General features: G+C 38.6%; 1 protein-coding gene across 1 annotated transcript; it reads right to left on the reverse strand.

Annotated features, from left to right (window-relative positions):
• Positions 1 to 165: 165 nt before the first annotated feature.
• Positions 166 to 24,235, reverse strand: LOC140237915 (solute carrier family 49 member 4-like). The gene is made up of 12 exons (XM_072317846.1): positions 23,706 to 24,235; positions 22,452 to 22,562; positions 19,278 to 19,368; positions 13,485 to 13,700; positions 11,665 to 11,711; positions 10,761 to 10,823; positions 7,378 to 7,507; positions 6,790 to 6,895; positions 5,121 to 5,188; positions 4,216 to 4,334; positions 1,608 to 1,790; positions 166 to 419 (listed from the first exon to the last, which is right to left on the reverse strand). Exons 1-12 carry the CDS (start codon positions 24,049 to 24,051, stop codon positions 238 to 240), a joined length of 1,662 nt encoding a protein of 553 aa, XP_072173947.1. The 5' UTR covers positions 24,052 to 24,235; the 3' UTR covers positions 166 to 237.
• Between the last annotated feature and the right edge of the window lie 858 nt (positions 24,236 to 25,093).

Raw genomic sequence — 25,093 nt, forward strand, 5'->3', positions numbered from 1 at the left:
AACAATGACATTAATAACATCCATTGCATCTTGATTACCCAAAACGTATTTGTCACTCTGACAATGAAAGACGAATGTTATATAAATACCTCATAGACATTTTAAAATGAATTAGTATCTATCAATGCTTTTTTTAATGAAAAAAAAAAATAGAGCAGTTGAGAATAAATTTCAGGTATCAGAACAAGTATAAAAATATCTTGGCCCTTATCACTTTCGACTTGTCACTATCTCCGCCTAGATCCGCTGAGGGCCATTTTCAAATTCAGTGGAAGGCATCAGGTCTTCCTCATCCACGTCGTCATGGTGATCAACATCAAAGTTCAGTCTGTTGTATTGCTCTTTGTAGAACAAGATGAGGGGTACGCAGACAACTACTGATGCCAGCATTATCCAGTTCAGCCAGGCAAAGTCATTGGCTGCCGGACAGGAAGAACAACACAAGATAGATGAACCCAGAGATGAAAGAAAGTAAATGTTAAAACAGGATAGATGAATGAATGGTAGTTTGGTGCACTCATAACTTGGTATGGATGACCACAGATATCTAAAAGAATTTAAATCTGACCACAGAAAAGCCGACTGATCATTAACTGACGATCTGATCCGACAGCTGATTATCTACTGTTGCCTATAATCTAGGCGGAGGACGCAGCTATTGTCTTTGCTATTGTAAAGTGATATGTCTGATGTGTCGAGACTACCAACAGTGGATGTGCGCGAACCATCCACCTCCTATATCCATTCGTCTTGCTTTAGTTTTTTTTTTTTTTATCGATTATGAATCGAGTGGCAGGTTTTCATACTAAAAACTGCCAGATTCATAGTCGACAATAAGAAAACAATGACTAAAGCAGATATGGACAGTGGATGCTTCCATTATGCGTAGTCTCACCACATTCTCAGATGTTTAGTCTAACAGCAAAGACAATAGCTGCATCCTCTGCCCAGATTATTAGCTAGATCTACTGCTGCTTCCAGCTGTCTTATTTTTCTTGAAATTGGGGAAGTTATTTTGCAGAGATCTTCATGGTTGTTTCAGTCAAAAGTCAAAGCTCCCCAACTCCCTTTAATGGGAAGAATCTCAGAGTGGAACCCTCAGAAGTCTTGGGTTTTATCAATATCATTTAAATTTTTCTCCCGGTTTTTGATTGCTTGTTTTGTTTTGGATTTTTTTTGAGAGAGAGCCAACAGTGTGTGTGTGTGTGTGGGGGGGGGGGGGGTGCTGCATTTTCGTGCATTTGAAGATCATAACAGAGCTCCGTCTGCAGTGTGACAATCTATGAAATTCAGCCATCACAATGTAAACTATTTTCTTCTTCTTTTTTTTTCTCTGTGACATCATCAGTGTAAGATGGTGACATACTGTAAAAGTGGAAATGTTCGCGGTGTCATTTTCATGATTTTCGTGCAACCACAAACAAGTGTGAAAATAAAAGCAAGCGAATATTTTTTCTTGACATATGTTTTAGTAGTTTATATCTTGATTCTGCAGAAAGAAAGACATGTGAAACTCTTCTTACACGGCCGAGCGTGAAAAATTAGTTGTGCGAAAATATCCACTTTTACAGTATTTGATGATTACAACCTAGAGTATCTCTACTCACACAAAGATGGAATCATTGGGAACAGCAGGAAGAGCAGTGAAAAGATGTTGGTAAGCCACAGCATGAAGACAGTCGTTGTTTCTTCTCCAACGGGAAAGGCGCCCTCTACGGTGATCTCAAAGTAGATTGGAACCGTCGAGTTGATGAAAAATCCAAACAGAATGACGGAGATATACAGTTGCACTGAAAGAAAACAAAAATAAAGACGCAAAAATATTGATGAATTGGATATGAATATAATCAGCTAGTATTGTTTATTGTTGCATGTGATTTTACATCAAATACCACATTATTTTCTGATAGTGTACAGAACTTGATCAAATTCATTTTTTTTTTTTGTGTGTGTGCATCAAATGATACATATCTGTCTACAAAATTACCTCACCCCTTTAATAATGCACAAATACATTTTCAAGATCAAATGCTTTAAATCCCTTCATCAAAACACAAAAGGGAACTCATCCTACATTCAAACTTTAACTCTTTATGCACCACGGCATAAAACCCCATGTGCCCCATCATTCCGAGACAACAACGCAGGCATACTTGGGGAAAGCATTTTTTTTTTTCATCTCTATGTTACCTTTTATAGATTTTTGTTATGCAGGACATGCAATAAGCAAAGTTGAAGAGAAAATTCCAAGCATTGCTTTGATGTGAATATATAATGATAATGATAATGAATAACATTTATATAGCGCTTAATACTGATGTTTCTAAGCGCATCGATCTGGAAAAAAAAGAAGTATGACATTGAAATAAAATACAGCATTACATACATGAACATATTACAATATGACAACAGCAACAAAACAACAGAATTAAAGTTGAGTAAACAGATAAGTTTTCAACAATGACTTGAACTTATCAACATTTTCAGCATTACGAATATAGAGAGGAAGTTTATTCCAGAGAGACGGGGAAATATGAGTGACGTGTATCTAAAGTGGTACACAGAGTTAAATGCTAGACCCATTGAAATGCTTTCTATGGCTGACTGCAGCTATCCATACACAAAACCCTTACTGTGCTTTGTTCACTGATAAGCATGTATGCTGGAGCACTTTCTTTGCTTATTGGCACATTATGTGGAAAGTAACTGTTAACCCGTTCCTTCCGCAATTCTCTAAATACCTTCAATGTCCCCAAACGAGATTCTTTTTGCCCGTTGACAGGGAATGGACAGGTTGGTAATCCACCTGTGCGAAAGCAGTCAAGCGGTACATGCATCCCCTCCCCATGTTCAACTACATGTGCCCTTGAACAATAGAAATATCGATCGGGTGTGATGTATGAATAGAGCGTGCGCTGATGGGCTCACAGACTCTTTTGTTTTACACAAATCAGGCATCAGAATGCGATGACTGGGATCAGCGAACCCAGATATCTACGGTGACCAGCTTTGAACGCTAATATGTATGTTCCTACGAGTTTTGTAGCTGAGCAAGGGCAAACTGAATCAGAACAAAGGTAAAAAATACTGTTATATATACGAATTCTTCCAACAGAAAGAGAACAAGTGCTGATAGAATAAACTCTAACCTTTTTATCAAACCCATTTTTGGGGACTTATAAGACAAAGAAGCATGAATTTAGGCCATGAAAGCAGGTACTCTTGTCTTCACTTTGGGAACATGGTATACCAGGTTCCCGTATATCAGTTGTTCCCACGGGAACCTGGTATACCAGGTTCCCCTAAGGAACGGGTTAATAGAGATTGCCCAGTAATCACTCTAATCCTTGTTGCGTCACCATGGACTTCGGTTCTAGTTAGTCTGGGGCACATTACTGCATCTCTGTGGGCTCGCCAATCTACAAGACTACAACATGGTCAAATTTGGCTGGATGACTGAATGCAGATGAAATGATGCCAACCCTTTCTGGTTCTCCCAAGATGGCAGCAACAGTCAGCAGGTCTTTAACTCTTAATGTGCCACGCTGTAAAACCTCCCCGTCTGCCACATCATTCTCAGACTGTAATCAGTGGGGGATCCTTTCTTTTTTTCTTCTTCTTGTTAAGACCTTCTTTCTTTCTTTTTTTTTTGCTTGTCAGCTGATTAAACCTGGAAGTGGCACCAGAAATATAAACTGCTTTGTGCTCCCCCCACCCCCCTTACAGAATTCCTGAATCCGCCCCTGGCAATGCACGAACACTTTGGGAAAACATTCTGTTTTCAAAACCATGCAGCTTTTCATTAGGCACATTTATGCTAGACATGCAGTGAGCGAAGATGTCGAGAAAATTCTACGCTTTGCTGTGATGTATGTCTCACAATATGCTATGATTATTATTATCATCATTTATTGCAAATGGCCAGTAGCTACATTATTGTGCAGGTCTGAGGGGCATGAATTTTGCTGGCTGCAGAAAACTAGAATCTACTTGGAAAACCCCTGCAATGTACCGCTATTCAAACACAACATAATGCGAGCGAAACTGTGAGAGGAATATAATTGTGAGTGAAGCTTTCAATGTACTGTGGCATTTGGCGACTTATTGATCCGTTTGGGCAGGTCTGTGCGTTTGAGCAAACTTGGAGCGCCATCGACTGAGTCAGGCGTGTGAACGCAGCACAAAAAGAGTCATACTCCCAATGCACAGACTTACCTGTACTGAAAGGAATGTAGCTGTTGGCTAGCAGAGAAGCCCACAAGAAGGATCCACAACACCCACACACAAGTGTCAGCAAAACAATCTTCATTTTACCCCCTATGGAGTCCACAAATCTGCAACAGCCAATCAGGGAAGAGTAAGAATAAACTACAAACAAGGAAACAAAATGCCTCCATGCCCATTGCATAAATGCATTTCTTTTTAAAAATTTCCATGACTGCATTTATGTCAGCTGACTTGTCAAGCTGTATGAATGGACTCTGTGGATTTACAGGCACCCAAAAAAAAAACAACAACAGAAAGTTAACTGAGGTTATACTTTGAACATTTGCATGTCATACTATGCAGACAAAATCAAGAGCCATTTAATTTCAGAATACAAAGAATTTTGAAGAGAAGACTGTGCCAGACAACACACTTTCTCTAGCCTAGCTTTTCATCCTATGCGTTTGGTCTAAAAAGTTGACAAGCATTTGCACTGCATCTACATGTGCACATTGTATGTATAACTACACCCTATAGTGTAATCAGCATGAGTATATTAACTATGGAAGCAGCAAATGTCCAGGATACTAATACTACTACAGTCAACCTTGCTTACATCAAATCTGTTTGAACTGAAGAAATAGCTTTGACTGACAGAACATCTGATTTATGAGGGGTTAAAATAAATAGAATATAAAGAGAAGAGGACTTGAAAAAACCTGTCTTAGGCAATTTTTCGACTTAAGCAAGGTTGACTGTACATATAAATCAAGATTAGAATTTTTTTGTGTGTACTTTTGTTTAGTTTTGTTTGTTGTTGTTTTTTGCTTAGTCCATTGGGAGGAAAAAAAAAAACATAAATATACATTTACAAGGTTTACATTGCAGATGGTAAGAAAAAAACTATGACTTACTTTCCAAAGACAATGCCTCCAATGACACCAACAAGATTACAAAAAAATCCCATCCATGCTGCAGTCGGCTGTGAAGAAATGAAGAGAACACAGTCATGATTTATCTGTATGCTGAATCTGGAACGTTGTAGGGGTAAGAAATAACACTATTGTTAAGAAATACAACACAACACAGGAATATACTAAAACCTACAGCAAAACTTAAGACTGCCACATACTGGCATACCTCTGCCTAATAGCATATTAACACGTAGAGGACGGACGGATTTTACTACAACATGCATTTCCCATAGACACCTGCCCTAGTATACTCGGGACTCATCTTCAGTGGGTTAAGCATGTTCTACCACAAGTGGTGCTTCCACACTTCAAGTAGATGATTGATTACTTTATTGTCCACTCTGGAAATTCTTTATACATTGGATATCGCAACAAAATAAACATTCAATACATCACAGATACACCACATACATATCACAGAATACAAATAAAACTCACTCTTGTTAACATACGGTGTCGTATGCACCATAATAACATAATACATTACCCAACATTTACAACTATACAAAAACTATTGATATGCAACTGTATATCACTTTCATATAATTATTCCACTCATGAATTATTTTATTAATATCCTTTCATACATCATAATTATACACCAAACAATATATCACCTACATATCCTAATACATATTTTTACAATTCACTCCAAAATATTCTCCCCGAAAAAAAAAAAAAAAATATATATATATACCATATCCGTAACGCCTTATCAAAATAACACAAAATGTGTCTTACATAAATATACCTATAAATCATTACCTATTCCAAATTTAAAATAACATAACTCAGAACACCATAACAGTGCTTTCTCTATCAAACACACACTAAAAATATATCCTACAAATCTACACCTCCCTTTCGTCATATACACCAAATCTATATTCAATTACTTCAACTTATAAAAATAATCACTCAATATCACCATATACCCCAGATTTCATCAAAATTAATTAAGAACTGTAGAAAAAGTTCGCGGCGCAAACTTTGCAACAAACCGCCCGACCAACCACACACAATTCCTATATGCCTTTTTATACTCTTTGGATATGCGGGAGGGAAAAAAAATGGAAGCTGAATTTTTTTTTTTTTTTTTCAATCTTAGCCTTTGACCATGAGGATTGACCTTTCACCCCTTAACGAAACAAAAAGGATATGTCTCTTCATATGTACCCACTGGACTTTCCAAGCTGGAATCTAAAGCTGGAAGATGACACTTAAAGGAGAGATTGTGACCTTTGCCATTGATCTTTTATCCCTTTGGTCATGTATGATTAATAGTTCTGTATTCTTCAATCAGACAAAGTTTAGAAGTAATGGCGAGAAAATTGCAATTTCCTCAAAGTGAAATGGACTGCTGCCCTTGATCTTTCATGCAAACATTAAAAAAAAAGAAATGTCTACCCATGTCTATCCTTTCCTTCATATTACACTACTACTGGACATTCCTCATTATGGAAGGAAACTGACATCACAGGTCAAAGTTCAGGTACTTTAACATTGAGTGATTTGCTGAAAATTTTCAACTTCATAGGTACACATTTTGAAGATACTCTTATGACGTTATCTCATGTATGTGAGAAATTAGTACAGAGAATCAACTCACCTGATCTACCTTGTTGTTAAATATTGCTACAAGTTGTGTACTCCAGCTGTTGTAACTCCCTGTACTGACGCTAAATGCCAGGGCGGGAATCCAGAACTGTCTCTTTCTGTAGGATGTTGGAGAAGAATATGGTGGGAAAAGAAAGAGAGCAAAGAATATCCTTGCCGTGATAAATAACTCTGGGAAAGAAGAGGATGTACACACACAAGAACAAGCTCACAACTGTTTCTAAAACTTGCATATTATTATTATTAATGACTGGACAGATATAGATTCCTAGCAGCTTTACTGCAACTGCCCTTGTTCCACAGGTGCCCACTATATATGCACATACTTGTGTTCGTAGAGCTTTAAAGACATCATCTGCTGTGTGGGTCAAAATGTGTATTTAAGAATTGGGCATATCTGAATTCATCTCATGCTGATTACTGAGAAAGTAAACAACAACAAACATCGAGTTGCAGGTGCTGAATTCACAGCAATGGAATACACTGGTAGACATATTTCTGAAAGATGTCCATTTCATTCCAGTACGTATACCATTCTAAAAGTAGTAACCATGATAACAGAGACCAGTCTCAGACTTACTTGACGATGGCAAGGAGTCCAGACTTCATGTCTTCTCTTTCGGCAATAGCTGATGCGGTGGGCGGAGTTATGGGTGTGGCAGGGAAGTATATCAAGGCTGCCACAAAAAGGCAAACAGTCCAAGCAAACTCTGGGCAGATTTGAGAGCACAAATTGTAGTTAATGGTTATTGTGGTTGTTATATCATACACATTTGAAATGGTACACGTGCTATGACATCATACAACATTATTTTCTACAAACATGGCAGGTATTATTGCCTATGTGATAGAATTACGTGGACACCATGCTCCTCATGACACCCACAGAGCCTGCCCCCCCCCCCCCCCAGTTTGCAATGTTCTTCTCAGGTACAGTCTGCAAGAATGCATGGAATGTGAATGTGACTCACTGGATCTCCTGTTACCTTAAGAAACCTTAGAGGTTTATCTAATGCTGCATCTACACCACGTTCCTGGCGGCCACGGCAGCCCCGTCTGTCCGAAATGCAGTGCACCATGGGTAGAAGAGACATTCTCCTGTTTTTCCCCCTCTGCATTCTAGTCTTGTTCGCTCCAGTTCTCGCCTCAGTGAACACATTATCAGACACTGTTCTCATGGAGTCTAGTCAGACTAGACTATAATTCATCTGTCACGTCCCACTACAGACCACCTCCAAGTTTTGCTACGGCCTATTACATGCCGTCGTGTTTTGTTGTGTTCACCCCACTTTATTATGGCATACAATGTTTCCCATTAGCACCAGGACTGCAGTGGCAAATTTTTGGTAAGTTTAACAAGGCAAGTGCCAAAATGTGTCTCGCCCATTAATATTTTCTAACCCCCGGAAGTTCATTGACCCTGCCTATGACCTTTGACCTTGTGGTGACCTTCAACTCCCCAAGGGACATTTACCAGCCAAGTTTGGTCACAAACAGACATAGGGATCAAAAGTTATGAGCCATAATCGAAACGCCCCGTAAAAACTTAACACTGGACCCTAAAAGTTTGTTGACGCTTGTCTGTGACCTTCGACCGTGTGATGAACTTCAACTCCCCAAGGAACATCTACCATCCAAGTTTGGTCACAAACGGATATAGGGAACAGAAGTTATGAGCCATAATCGAAACACGCCGTAAAAACTTAACATTGGGCCCTAAAAGTTTGTTGACCACTGCCAGTGACTTTTGACCTTATGGTGATCTTCAACTCCACATGGGACATCTACCATCCAAGTTTGGTCACAAACAGACATATACATCAAAAGTTATGAGCCATAATCGAAACGCGCCATAAAAACTTAACATTGGGTCCTAAAGTTTGTTGACGGTTGTCTGTGACCTTCGACCTTGTGATGAACTTCAACTCCCCAAGGAACATCTACCATCCAAGTTTGGTCACAAACGGATATAGGGAACAGAAGTTATGAGCCATAATCAAAACACGGCGTAAAAACTTAACATTGGGCCCTAAAAGTTTGTTGACCACTGCCAGTGACTTTTGACCTTATGGTGATCTTCAACTCCACATGGGACATCTACCATCCAAGTTTGGTCACAAACAGACATATACATCGAAAGTTATGAGCCATAATCGAAATGCGCCGTAAAAACTTAACATTGGGTCCTAAAGTTCATTGACCCCTGCTTGTGACCTTTGACCTTGAGGTGTACTTCATGTTTGGTAAAATGTGTAACTTTGCATAATCACTCTTCCCTCCAAGTTTGATTAAAATTGAAGTCCTTGGTAGGGAGTTATTTAAGTTTTTGTAGAGTTACGGGCTGACGGACGACGGACGGACGGACAGATGCCGCAGGTGATCCCTTCGTCTCCCCGCACCTCCACTGGGCTCGACAAAAACATGATGCAGCATCCAAGGCAATCATGGCCTGTCAAGTTTAATTACCCCCTCTCAACTGCGTTGTCTCACGTCTATCCCGTTTTGTCCATGATAGCCTGAAAACGTGACTGCCGTGGCCACGGGAACATGGTGTAAACGCAGCATAACACAAGAATGAAAGAGACATGATTTTGGCATTCTACCTATGGACAGGTGTTGGGGGGCAGGGGTGTAACAGGGGTGTAACAAACCTGTAACAAATAATTAATCACTGATTTAAAGACCAAAATGAACAATAAAGCCATATTTCTTGTCTAAATGTTGTAATTTCATAACTGAAAATGCAAAAATTTTCGCCCCGTTCAGATTATAATACACTAACAACATAGATTACATTATTGTATCTATACACTAATAGTAACTTATTAGTAAATTTAGTGTATAGATGGTAGCCTCGTGTCCTCGAGTGTGCCCGCTGAAACATACCTGTAGTAAACTTTACACATTTCATTTTCTTCTTTGCTTTCTAGCAGTATAAAAATATTTTTTATTGTTCGAACGATGCGATCACGTTTAAGCTTTTAATGAGTACATTAAAAGTGGCTCGCTCGTTCTGCCCGTACTTATAGTAAAATGAAAAGTTTTCATAAGTTATTATCATAGTCCTTCGCAGTGATTTCTTTTTCTATGTTTAATTCCTCTGAAATTTAATTTAAATGCTCTATAAAAGCAAATTTTATACTCTGTTTTTACAAAAAGTCCCTACCGTGGGAGGGGGTATCCCCCTCCCACACCCTCCCCTGCTCGGTCGCTCCGCTCCCTCGACGAGGATCTCACACGATCATATAATATACCCCCGTATATTAAGATCATAGTCCTTCCAACTGATTTTTTTAAATATGTTAATTCCCTAGAAATTTGCTTTTAAATGTTCTATAAAGGCGACTTTTATACTCTGTTTTTACAAAAAGTCCCTACCGTGGAAGGGGTATCCCCCCTCCCACACCCTCACCCCGCTCGGTCGCTTCGCTCCCTCGCCGAGGATCTCACACAATCACATTATGTACTCCCGTATGTAATAATCATAGTCCTTCACACTGATTATTTTTCACTATGTTTAATTCCTTAGAATTTTGCTCTTAAACGGTCCATAAACGTGACTTTTGTACCCTGTTTTACAAAAGCTCCCTACAGTGGGGGGGGGGGGGGGGGGGGTAATCCCTCCCCCCCCCCCCCCCACCCCCCGCTCACTCGCTTCGCTCCCGCGCCGAGGATCTCACATAATGTGCCCCCGTTGAGATTTTGCCACCCCAAAACCAAAACCAGAAGTGTTCCGGCGCGCCTCTGCACGCACCCTTGCATTACTTGGCAGTATCATCAACAGCGCCCTCTACACTACCAGGACTATGCACCTTTAACAAATGGAAAGTCCATTAGGATAGTAAATTCAATTGACTATTAAACAACATTTAAAGACCTACAAGCAATTATCAGGTAAACACTGATAACATGGTAATATTACAATGATACTTTCAAACCCTTCTGCTTGTTTTTTGAACTCACCGACTAATAGCAAGGTTTTGATTTGTGTCAAGCGTATCTCCAGCTCCACTGGATCATACTCTTCTGAAATGAAAACCATCATCAAAACTTCAATGTTGGAGAAGAAAAAGAGTGTAGAATGGCTGCCATGAGAAAGAAAAATTACATAAATTACTCTGGAGTGATGTACACTATATCACTGCTTAAAACTGGCACTGGTTCCATGGTCCCAGAATAGGAAAAATCACTGTCGGGCCAGTAACTTTTTATAAAGTGCCAAATTTACTGGTACGACATGACCGGAAAAAAAAAGAAAAAAAAATTATCAGGGTCAGTCCAGAAAAAGAACAGCACAAGGAAATATTAGGTTTGGATCAGGAACAAATGGAAACACTGCCATCTGGTCCAACAGGGACAAATTGGACTGGTAGAAAGAGTGGGTAACTGTGCAGCCCTGTCTATACTCCAGAAACACACAAAAAATGAATGGCTGGAGGGCAGTAATTATTGGTGAATTATTGCTAAATGAAACAGATTTTATATTTACTCCACTTACTTTTGAAACACTGCTGCTAAAACAAAACTAAAATGAGTTAACTATAGCTATATACACTCTTCCAGAGGGTGCATACAGACACTGTCAGTTGTGCGGATACCATAAAACAAAAAGTATATCAAAGAAAACACAGACAAACTACATGAACATTTTTGGCTTTGCCAGCATAGGCCCTACTGATAGGCGTAGTTGATTTACATTTTGTTGCTAGTGGTTAGATTCAAATAGATTGGGACTGTCAATGACACCAGTGCAGACAAGATGACATTGGCTCACACAGATTATTCAGCAGAATGCTTACAAATGCAGTAAAAGAAATGTCTATGATACAGAGCACTGTACTAAAGCACCATGACTTTTGATACATACCCTTTGTTTCTTCTGCTTCAGTCACATCAGGTAGCTCTAAAGGTGATCTGCAAAAGAAGTAACATGAAGAGTATCACTGGAAACTTGGAAAGTTACATTAAAGGTAGGGGATACCTTTTACAGAACTCCAAAAATGCAGCAAAACATTAGATATGAACCTCAGGGGACTTGTTTAGGCCACTGCTGAGAAATTTGGAATCTAATCTACAATTTGAATAATGCACAAAACTCAACTACTCAGTAGTTCTGTGTGTCAGCCACACTGAAGCCTTTTTGTTGCAGTCTTCTGTATTTTTTTTATCTATAAACACAAATTTAAAAGTATAAGAGCTGATGTAATAACATATAGAGTGTGTGGCAAGAATGTATATAGAAATGTTTGTAAGTTTTGATGAACTTTATTCACAAAATATACATGATGGACACACATGCAGTGCATGGGTCTGCAAAGGTAGCCTAGTAATGTACTGGAATTTACGGTGAGCCCCGAAAAGAATTCAATTCAAAATCTAACAGTCAGTAAAAATGTACTAAATGTTACCTTCCACTTTCAATACTTTATGGGAGTTTCTAAAATGATACTCTCTTCAACATACCACTGTGTTTATACAACTCTTCATTTAAGGCATGCAAATGGGATTCCCTACCTTTAAAGGGAGTTAATTTCTTTCTCAATACTACAATACAGAAACACACCCATTCCCATTCATCTTTCAGGTAATTCATCATTCTGCACGCACCTATCTCATGACATACCTATGTATCAAAAGTGTCATTAAGTGGTGGTGTAAATCATACACCAAACACTCAAACCTGTCATCTGCAATCACGATAATGTGTTCTAACTCGGGGCTTTATACACGAGTATAACCCTTCATATAACACCAACAGCTGTCTATATGACAGTTACATTCACAAAGGATAATTTGATGGTAAACAATGTGAATGAAGAACCAATCATCTGGATGTATTTGAAAGTATGCACTATTGAATACATCAATAAACTATTACATATTACAGATTACACAGCAATTACTGTATAGCTTCCATGACACATGAAAAATCAAGTTTATATCTAAATTATCATGACTTTCTCTTATTCAAAAGACTTTATACTAATTATCACTACATTTTGGTGAGATTTAATACTATCTCTTCAAGGAATACTTGGCATAATTTGCTATCTCCACATGGATTACTGTATTCATTGGCATTACACCACACTTGTTTCGCTGGTAAAACAGAAACCTACCACCTACTTACCACAAAAAAGGGAGATGCAGCTTATATTAAGAACAAAGTTTGTGCCCATGAAAAATAAGTCTACATTCTGAATGGTAGAAAGTGTGAAAGGTCCTATTCTCGAGCATGTCAGGTGGCATATAATCATATCATATCTTTATTAATTGAGGCTTAGAAAGGCAGGTCACTGTGCAGCTCCCATTAAGCTCCTGGACACTGCACTCTATGTGGTACCTTTGCTCACCCCTGCAATAACAATCATTAAACCCTGAATGTCATAATAATGAAAACTTCAGATGTTAATATAGGTGTCATGAGTATAAAATATCTATAAATCTATTCATCATTATCATTTTTGTATTAAACTGGTCAGATTAAGGAGATGCTGCAAACATAGTACCGGGTATTTACAAAGGGATAGATGAAATATAGTGCGAAGTACAAAATCTGTAATGACTTTGTCTCCATCAATTGCATTTTATCACAACAATGTTACAGGTAAGAATTGTTTGTATGTGGCAAAACTGATGAGACTGAGAGCCACTTGCAAGGTGTATGAGATGGTGATACCGCCTTACATTGTGCTCTCGTTGGTGTGCGTGGGATAGATGTCCTGCACGATCTGGGGACCGATCAGGAAAGAGGCAGCCACACCCAGATATGCTGTGGTGGAGGAGATGGCCGTCGCCGTGGTGCGCTCGTTGGAGGCGAACCACTGGGCAGACAGACTGGTCACCCCGGACATGAGAATCGGGGCCGAGAGACCGATGAAAATCTGGCCCATGTTTGCCGACCTTGAGTTTGAGTGAACGGAAGGATGAAAGAGTGAAAAGTACAGGGACAGATGGGGAGAGGAAGATGGAATTTTGTCATCACTGTCAGATAATGCATGCATTTTAATACACAACGCTCATTGCCAACTGTTTTCTTTGGTAGCCTGTTGGGGTCATTGAAATACTTCAATCTGGCCTGAAATTTATACACTATTACTGGTGGCCTGAAATTTATAAAAGGAAACATACGTCTAACAATCCATTTTGAATCTTGAGCTCGTGATTGGGCCACCAAAAGATACCCTCTTTGGAAATTCAGTGGCCAGGCATCATTTTTTAGTGGCCCTTGGCCACCAGGCCATCAATAATGTTGAGCCATAATTTATACCCCTGGTTGATGCATGCACAATTTTGTAATCACCTTGGATTTACATGTATTTACAGGTAAATATACCAGGGCAGCTCAATGAAAAGTTTCCATGTTTAACCCGTTTAGGACGAGTCCCGAGTATACTCGGGCAGGTGTCTATGGGAAATGCGTGTTGTAGCAAAATCAGTCCGTCCTCAACGGGTTAAAGAAGTTATGTAGACACCATTTACATGTATTTTATGATGGTTTAATCATTAAAAAGTTTGTAAGTTGAGTGACAGTAACTAAATTAAAACCATGCCACAATATTGCCTGCTGAAACACTTATGCAATGTTCAATGTACAATGTGTATGCTGTCTCCAAGGTGAATTTTCCCCAGCTCTGCCCCTACTTTACTCAGCTCTGCTCCTTGACAATTCCAGGAAAAAAAAAAAAATCTCATTCAATCAAATACAGCCTATAAACATGAATAACCAGTACATTGTGGTGTACACATCTGTAAACTAGAGCGAGTTCCTCCAGTGGCTGTCTATTGATTTTATAAAGTAATCAGCAAAAAAAAAAACAAAAAAACAAACAAACAAATAAAAAAAAAACTATGCGCCAAACATACACCTCACTGAGAATTACAATTGTGTTTTAATGATATTAGAAGAACTAACTGTCTACAAGCAAACAGTCCCCAAGGATAGCATGACAATTAATAAATTGCAAAGGTATACTATGTGAAATGAATCACAATTACCCCTTTTGTTCAGTTACAATATTGGACTTCTCATACTTGTTGTGGATACAGTGTATGTGGGTTAAAGTTGATGACAGATGAACTGCCTATACAATGTAGACGCTTCTGTACATTGAAAGCTTCTCCACATGTAATCTACATGTCGTATAAATATGAGGGGAGAGCATGTTGTGGGGCACTGAATACAGATCTAGACATGTCAGGAGGTTTTTAACCCACTGAAGACTAGCCTGAGTATATATTCCAGCAGGTGTCCGTGAGAAACGTGTGTTATAGCATGATAAGCTTGTCTTCAATGGGTTAAATAGCATTATCAACACCAGACAGATGATTCTCTATAAAACACAAATGACTTTTGTTTGAATCCTTCAGAATCTCTCAGAGAGGAACTTTAAAGGTAGGTAAATTGATGAGAAATTCTGTCTCCATTATTTCATTTCATGTGTGCTGTTTGTTTGTTCATTTCATTGTAGAGAACCACAACCATGTAAGAGTTTGAGTTCAGCATCTTCAATTTGAAAAGAGCTGATGCCTTCACATGTGTATAGCAAACTCACTACCAGGACTGCAAAATGCATTTACTAGTAGGTACTTATCAGCTTACAGTAATGTACTAGTCTAATCGCCTGTCACATAAACACCTCATCTTGCACATGTACAGCTTTGAAGAGTGTCTCACTGTGATAAAGCATGGAGAATCACTTCCTCCGTACACGTGACTACTCACATCGTGAGACCTCTTTATCAAACACTGAACCATAACATTAGCTGAAAGCATAGCAACCAACAAAAACACAAAAGCAAAACATGCAAAGGAAACTTGTTATAACAAGCTGCTTGGGGTCACTGAAATTTCCTCCTACAATGTTGGTATCTGATGATATCATGAATTTAAAAAGAAAAAGAAAAAAGAGGCACAAGGAATCTGACCTGCAAAATTACTTAACTCTTTATGTGCCACGTTCGCACGTCCGACTCAGTCGACGGCGTGCCTACTTCGCATATTCTGCTCAACAAACAAAGCTGCCAAGACCGATCGATAAACCGCTAATTACTGCTAATCCCGCGGCACAATGAAAGCGTTTCTCGCGCTTTGTTCCTCTCATATACGGCTTGCATTCTATGTGGTGATCGACTATCAAGCGATGTTCCTAACTAGATTTGCTCGTATATTGTAAGTGTCTGTCACGGTTTTATGTGCAAAAGTCATGCCTTTACAGTAATGTAGCAACTGGTCATTCAAAAGAAAATTTGAAAATAGAGTCGTCATACAATTTATATCGTAACAAAGCTTGGCATTTCTCTTTAACTTCGCCTAATATTATGCTCATCCTAACAGAAATTTGTACAAGTTATACAAATTGGAAAAACAGAATTCTTTCTCGAAGCATGACTACCTTCGTGTCTCAGAATAACGTGGCACACAGGGGGTTTCCACCATGGCACATAAAGAGTTAATTTACATCATGCATCTCCCTATATCTGACCTTGCTACAATGGGGTTTCAGTGTAATGGGTAATACCTTGATTTGCAGTTCCGCTCTTGTTCTCTGAAAAATTTAGATCATACTTCTCAGGGAAATGACAAATGTTCGATGATGCTTGTAAAAGAAAGGACACAAGTCTGGGCAAAATCAAAGATGTGGAAGTAAAATTCCTTACTTTTGAATACTGTTAATTGGTGTTCCACTTAAAAGTTCTGTTTATCACTACACGACTGTTTCTTTGTGAAATGAAAAAATAAGTCTTATATACATGTAGAGACCTTTCTGATCAGAAATCTTGTCTTGTTGCTGCATAACCAAACCTGCATAATACATTGTACACACATATGTAAGCTTACATGGTAAGAAATTTTAAAATTCTATATGTCCTGGGAACCATCATTTTACACACAATGCTTACCGGTAATATTGGTTACAGGGGTCTAGGGCAATCACATCCTGGGCAATTGCTCCCGACCCTTTCCCTGACCCTAACCCTAATCCTGAACCTAATCCTATTCTACCCTAACCCATACGCGGTTCTGTAACTCTAACCCTAATCTTTACTCTAATGGTTAAACCTTACCACTAACCAGGGTACTACTACGGGGGGGGGGTAATTGTCCTGATAAGGGTTACGGTCATCACTCTGGTTTGGAAGGTCACAGCAATCATAAATTTGACAATATGGCTGTACCTATTTCTCAGGAAAAAAACAACAACAACAACAACTAGGGAAAGCTGGTGTAACAAAAGGAAAATTTTAATCTTTAATAAGATTCTCATGAAATTTGATGCTTCATCTTGGGTTTAACCCAACCTGAATTTGATGAGAAAACAATGTAATTTGTCCAACAGGAAGACACAGAAAGCCAACCAACCAACCAGAACAGAACCAAATTATAGGAGTGGCTTATCTGCTGAAGGAATTTGACATCAAGTCTTGAAGAATTCTGCAGCAGAAATTATCGTTCTGTCATCATTAAAATGACACATCTCAATATCACTGCATATCTTCGATAAATACATTGATGAAAGATTAGTAGGGACTGGTCAAACTCATTGAATATGCACAAACAGAGAGAGAAAAAAGTGACAACAGTTTGCGTGTGTGAAAGAAACAAGAACTTGAATTGCCTATAAGGTATAGCCATGGTTTCACTGCACTGATAACATTAAAGATGATGGCGATTGAAGTGGAGGACTGTCACAGAAATATCACAATGCTAAAGAGGAAGAAGATGAAATGATATTTATGATTATAATAGACATAAAAATGATAACAATGAATATAGCAATGATTTAAATCTCAGAACTTCCCTTCTAGTTTACAACTTGCACAGCTTCTAGTTTGCAAAAATCAGCAATTATAAGGTTCTTCTATAAAGGCAGTAAATGAACAAAGGAGAATATGTAAGAGATTTTGTTCTGTTTTGTTTTAAAGTTCAATCTCATGAAACACTTAACAATGAACAGGGAAAAAAAAAGGATTTAAAACTATAATGGATCAAACAAAAGAAATGCGGTCATGGCTTAAAGGTTTTGACTAGCCCTAGATGATGTTAACAGGCCTACTTTGTAAATAGTGGTTGTACAACTTATTGCAGTTTATCCAGTAACGAGCATGTGATTACGATGTGCCACACAATCAGCAGGAAGTCGGCAAGGGCAGCACATGTATATTTTAGGCTGGGAAGACAGACTGGATTGCATGTCAATGGATAAAACAGGTACAATTGTAAGCTGAAGTAACCCCCCCCCCCCCCCCCCCTCCAGCCACACACACACACGCATGAAATAAGCATGGTGTTGGTTGCCATGTACTAACAATGCTCAATGTTGTGTATGACACAGCAGTGACTGTCACTCATTACTCATCCTCGTATGAAGCCTGATCATGTCTGTGACAAGGTCCTTTGACTAGTTTCATACTGAATTCTGAAATGTCCATAGACTTCAATAATACATGTACATAGGAAACCTAGGTTTAAATATGGAATAAGTCAAATACCTTCTTCATAACATTTCTAAATCCATACACCAATATCTTCGAACTTGACTTTACAGCCACCAGAGATTAATTTAAGCAAGGAATGAAATGAATTTGATGAAATGAAATTGACTTTGAGTTATGACTCAAATATACATTTTTTTTTTTTTTTTTTTTTTTTGGGGGGGGGGGGGGGAGGGGGCGATAATCGTAATCTTGTGGTGTCTAAGGTACAGGATGAAATGTACAGCCATACATGTACTACACATGTAGCTGTATTCACACAGGCCTGAAATAAATGATTTTAGAAAATCAATTTTTGCTACATGAATGCAAAACCATTTTGCAAACACAATTCACCCTGCACTTCTAATATGTTATTTGTCTTAATACCACAGCCAAGATTGGCACTGGAAATGTCAATAGCCTGTGGAAGATGTGGCCTATGAAATTAATTGTATTTTGGAGTCAGCTCACAAATAAAAATCCAAGCTCGAGATATTTTTCGCGATCGCAAATTAGCACGCTATTTCATTTCCTATTCACATCAGCCCGAACATTATCAAATAGCGTGCTAGTTCGCATTAATTATCCTGCTATTTCGGAAATTTCCCGAGTTGGACTCAAGAAATTTTCTTGATCAAATAGCGCGCTATTTCGTGATCGGGTTAATTTCCCAAGTCAGAAAATAGCGCGCTATTTCGAAACATCGGGCTGATGTGAAAACGCCTAGTGAGGAAAATCTGACCCCACATCATTACAGACTGAAATTTTCTGCAATATAGACAGCAAGTATATCTTAATGGCTAAATGTGTGCTGAACAAATTTACACACTCAACCACAACTCTGTAATGGAATAAGATGCCATCTCTTCAGAGGTCAGCCTTGAACAATAAGTTTCTTGAAATATCAGGCTCTGGACAAAAAAAGCTTGACCTTGATCTGGACAAATTTGTATCCATCATGATAATATGGCACTCTCGGCAAGTCACTGACATGTCACCCACCATATCATATGCTCCTTGCCGACTGGAAGACATCTGATTCCCATTCCAATGACCAGACACCCTCCTGCTACCAGCACAGATAGTCGAAGACCTGTCAATGTATACAATGTAGATTGTCTACAAAATGTGTGGATTCATTTTTTGGATGAAATATATACCTATTAAACCTTTTAATTATATGTCTAATACATGACTCAATACTAACTGTTTTGGGGGTTTTTTTTGTCAGGTGGCCTGTTCAGGCCACCAAAATCTTAAAATCTGAAATTTTGTTAGTCTGAAAAAGATACATGTATGTGGTGTTCTCAAAAAGATAATTATGTTGTGACCCAAAATAAAAGTAAAATAACAATCCATTTTGACTCTTAGTTGCCAAATCAGGCCACCAAAATATGAATTTGGTGGCCAGACACCAATTTTTGGTGGCCCCGGGTCACCGAGCCATCGCCAATGTCGAGCCATGCAATAGCATTGACATGATTTAAAACTTAACTTTGACATTGCATGGAGGAGACAAAGTGAACATCCATAATCATCACACACACAGAATGGGTCTTTTACCAGTTATCATGTTTGATATAATTTGCACACCACTCACAAAGCCACTGTATAGGATAACTCTTTTCTAATCTACAATTTGGCTTGCTGAAAACATTTCACACAAAGTTCACTCGCAAACAACTGAATGTAACACAAACACAATATTGTATAAATGCAGATACCATGCAAGGTCAGTGATGAAGAAAAAGAAAGATTGTTTAGAGGAAAAAAAATGAAGAAAAAAAATACAATAGATGGTGAAACTAGAAATGTCGCTACGGCGACTGATGCCTCCGCCATAATGCATGATTCTCCCAATAGGTGTATAGTACAATGTCTTGACAATGTGTGATGACAGTTTCACATAACTGGCATAATATCGAAATAACAGGTTTGTCAGAAATATCTTGAATGTTCACTTTCCACGAACTGGGTTTGCTATAATTTTCTATTAAAGAGTGCAGGTACACATATTTGGGGAATTGAAAATTTTTACTTGACTTCTGACCGACCTTATTATAAGTTTATGCATTGAGTATAATTTTCAAGGTATGAAGAAAGAGTGTAATTACAGTACAAAATATTTTTTTTTTTTCATTTAAACCTGACCTTTGACCCTTAACCTTTGACCTTTGACCTTCTGGCTGGAAATTTCCAAGAGAATCTCCATCAAGTAATACATGTACATATATTAAACACTTTTAAAACTAATAATGCAATCATTGCATATACTAGTATACATGTATGAGGGAAATACAGTAGTAACATTTTGAGGAGTTGACCTTGACCTTTGAACCCCTGACTATTGACCCATGACCCCTAAATTCCCTAGATAATCCCTGCCAGTCAGTACCTGCATATGTACCATGTTCCATGAAGATACATTGAACGATTTGCGAGAAAAGTGATATTGCAACATTTTCACCTAACCTTTGACCTTTTGACCTTTGACCTTATGACAGGAAACTCTCTCTGGAGAATCCTTACGCAGTAGTACATGTCTACACTAAGTTTCAAGAAAATAACTGCGGGCATTGCATAGATATGGGGGAAATAGCAACATTTTTAGCATTTGACCTTGACCTTTTGACCTTTGACCTCTTGTCAATGTCACTAGAATCTACTCAACTAATTTTCCCATCATACATCATCCTTGGACCAAGTTTGGTGAAAGCTGCTTCATCCAGTTTTGAGTTATCACATAAACAGATAAATTTTAGGATTTGACCTTGATCTTTGACCTTTGACCTCTGTCCGATTTCACTGAAAAACTAATCAAGTAATTGTCCCATCATACATCATCCTCCAACAAAGTTTGGTGAAATTTGCTCCATACAGTCTTGAGTTATCGCGTAAACGGATACAATTTCATGATTTGACCTTGACCTTTGACCTTTGACCTTTAGCCGATTTCACCCAAAATCTTATCAAATCGTTGCCCCATCATACTTCATACTTGGACCAAGTTTGGTAAAATTCCAGTAAATATTACTCAAGTTATCGCGTAAACGAAAGCGGACGGACGTACGGACGTACGGACGTACGGACGTACAGACGTACGTACGGACGTACGTACGGACGGACGGACAACCCGAAAACATAATGCCTCCGGCACCACTTCGTGGCGGAGGCATAAATATAAATTACACTTGTACCTGTAGGGCAAATATTGCACCATCAGTCACTTTGTTAACATGTTTTTTTTTTTTTTCTCAATTCTTCTTTTCAATGCTTTTCACAGGTCTACCCAAAAATGGCTGCAACCCCCCCAAAGTCTCCCTGGTTATCATGGACGTGACTCTTGAGGGAAAATCTCTCACAAACTTTAGAATGACACTACATTGTATATACCTGAGAATATTCTTACTATTTGCAGATGAACCAAAAACCCAACTTTAGTGCCTCAAAGTACGATAGTTCTAAAATGTGTGTTAGGGATAGAAACAACCATGTAAAACTTTGAATCAGTGTAACTTAAGTATTGTCAAATATACAAAATGTAAATGATAGTTATAATAAAAATTGTGTAGACTAAACCGTCTACAGTTATGGTCTATTGAGAAAAATAATATCTCCTTAATAGGCTTTAATGTGCAATTTTTACATGGTAGGATGTTTTGTGATACAACTGACCTACACATACAGTGTATATGCATCAAATGTGATACGTGTATCTCATTCTCAAACATTTTTAAATCACTGCTTCCAAAGGTAAACTGCATCTTAAAACATACATGTACCATAAAAGAGGTCTTCCTGATAAGAAATTCTTATCACTACACAGGTTACGATTTACTGCCACTATAAATGAGCTCTGCAATTTGTCAAATTCTAATAATAGCAGGATATCCGATTGATCATGTGTCCTCAGTGTGCAATCATTAGTGAAGGTTTCCTACTGGACTAACAAGGCTGCATGATTCACATCGAAAAATCCTTGTTCTTATCCCCTATAGGCCTACCACCGCACTCCCACAATGGAAGAATTTGGTGCTATCGTAATGGTGTATTGATTGCAAACCAATTATGATAGAGAAGAAGCTGCTTCATGAAATTAAATCAACCAAAGTTCCAATACCAAACAATAACAGAAAAAAAAACATGAAATTACAGAAATGCACTTATTCTACTTACCTTTGGTATGAAGGAGCCAAGAGAACATAGGAGCAGAGGAAAGGAATGTAATGGCTCCCCAGTTGGCAAGGAGGGCAAAGTTACTATCACTCCAGGAAAACACTGCTTTTGCTGCAGATAATTGACACAGTGATGAAAATGAATAAGTTGCCATGCTGCAAAATCTGACTACATACAGCTGTAATTCTGATATCATTTATATTCCCTGACATGAAGTACAAAGATAGATACTGAAGAAGTGTCATCAATTCTTTGTAGCTATTTACTCTGGACATGTATGGATTGATTGACTTTTAAAGAGCCCCTTGGGCTGGCATCAAAATGCTTCTTTATTCATAATTAGAAATATTAACGATTTTCACATCACTCTATACAAGCCTTGATATTAACCTCCACCAAGGGAGGAGGTCATGTTTTCATCGGCATTTATTTGCTGGTTAGGCTGTGTGCAAAATAACTCAAAAAGTTTTGTAACGGATTTAAATGAAACTTACAGGAAAATTTAAGAATGACACAAGGGAATTTTGACAGATTTTATGAATGATTTTCAATATTTTGGCAGGTAGGGTCAATGAACTTGGGAGTTCAAGCTGCATATATTTTTTTCAAGGTTTGCATACGTGCACTAAAGTGTGTGCTCTTGTTTCTGCTAGGGCGAGGCACGCCGCACAGCTGGAAGTTGACGACGTAACAAACGGCTTCTATATTGGGAAAGTGGGCAATTTCCAGCATGCAATACTGTACATGTGTAGATGGAAATCACTGATCTATGGAAGAACAAGATCAGTGGTGGAAATGAGCTGCTTGGCAGAGGGCTGCGCTCTCAGGCCCGAATTCTCAAAGCTGGAATAACTATTCCACGGAATAGTTATTCCGGGGAATAAGTTATTCCACCTTTGAGAATAGATTCCAGGGAATAAATCGCATCATTTTACGTCACGAGGGCCTGATTTGCATAAGAGGCGTAATAAATCGGTGGAATAAGCGGTGTAATACAGTTATTCCACCTTTGAGAATTCGGACCTCAGAGTGCTTCTCTAGTTGTACATGAAATGAATTCTGAGTGTAACAATGTAACACATAATATGCAATTCAGTATCTGAACTCACAGATCTTGGCAGATACAAGTACCTCTCAAGTTGAATTCTTCACGGAAAAAAAAAAATCACACAAATTAAATTCATGTGTTGAAGTCGATGTAATATGCCAATATGATCATACACAAATTGTTCAGTTTAGGGCATCAAGTCTTACCAGTGTCTTGTATGGGGCCCCACGTGTTCCAGCCACTTGAGTTGGCCAGTGCCATCATGGAGAAGAGTGCCAGAATGTACCACCGGTCTGGGTATACCACATACTCCTTGTGGCTGCCGGTACTGGTTGTGAGGATCTGTGTCCGCTCGTCATCCTCCCTTTGTGCACCATCTTCACTCAATCTCGCATTCCCATTAACGGAGAGGCACTGAGTGCTCCTAATTGAGTCTAACTGGGCATGGGATGCGATTTCCATGGAGGCATCTGCCATAAGCACGTCAGGTTGGCCTGACAACAAGGGTTCATTCTCTTCCTCGTTTGGGCCCCCATTGTGCTTTCCGACCATTGGGACTGCAACCTTCAGTGCTCAGTCAGTTGGCAAATGTCAAACATTTGACTTCAATCCAACACTAGAGACTGAGCAGAAGCAGTGGTCACAGACAAAATAGAAGACTGGCACATGCCGGAGAGAGTTCTGATTTGTATCGTGGGATCGGAGCTGCACTTCAATCCAGTTGAAGACAAAGTCCACTCTATTCTAAAGTTCAAAGGTCAAAGTAACATTTATTTCCTTCAATACCAAATCATTACATAGAACTATTATTAAATGACAATGACATTTACAATATGTACATTGAAGGAGGCGTGGCACCAAAAGAATAGCTTGTGCGGCAGGCATGCCTACTAAACAATATAACACATTAAGAGTCTACAGAGAGACATCAATGACCAGAGAGAGAGAGAAGTTTGAAAGGTTAAAGGGATGGTATAGTTTTTGATGAGACCTGGCTTCAGGCTCCTAACATTTTTTGGTGAGATAATACGAAATTTCTTACGAAATATGAGAGAGTATGTAAATCCCAAGAGGATGTAAAGTTTATTTAATAAAGATTCGTTTTGAAATGGCCGAGATATCCAAAACAAAGCAATTTACATGTACAAATTATGTAAATAAAAGGTGGGACCCACCTTTTCTTAGGATTGCTTTGTTTTACTTTCACTTTTGGATATCTCAGCCATTTCAAAACCGACTTTCATCATATACCTTTGGATTCCTCTTACAATGGCATGCTCTGTAATATCTCATTTCGTAGTTTCTTATACGTAGCACTCCTATCCTCATCTCAAACAATACTATTTAGAGTAACAGAATACATGGTACATGGCAATGGGGGGGGGGGTTCGAACAGAGTCACTCTTACATTCATGCAGTCACAAGTTGGTGCAGTTGTTGCTCCTAAGCTATGTGCAAGATGAAAATCGTGTTTCTTAATAGCTGCCCGTAAGCTATGGTGCAACTTGATTTAACAAACAAGTATTGCATGCTGTTCATACATTGTAAACAAATAGTCTGCTCTTAAGCAAATTAAGTGTATAAATCAACAAAT

The sequence above is a fragment of the Diadema setosum genome, chromosome 14 (assembly GCF_964275005.1).
Source record: "Diadema setosum chromosome 14, eeDiaSeto1, whole genome shotgun sequence".
Classification (NCBI taxonomy): Eukaryota; Metazoa; Echinodermata; class Echinoidea; order Diadematoida; family Diadematidae; genus Diadema; species Diadema setosum.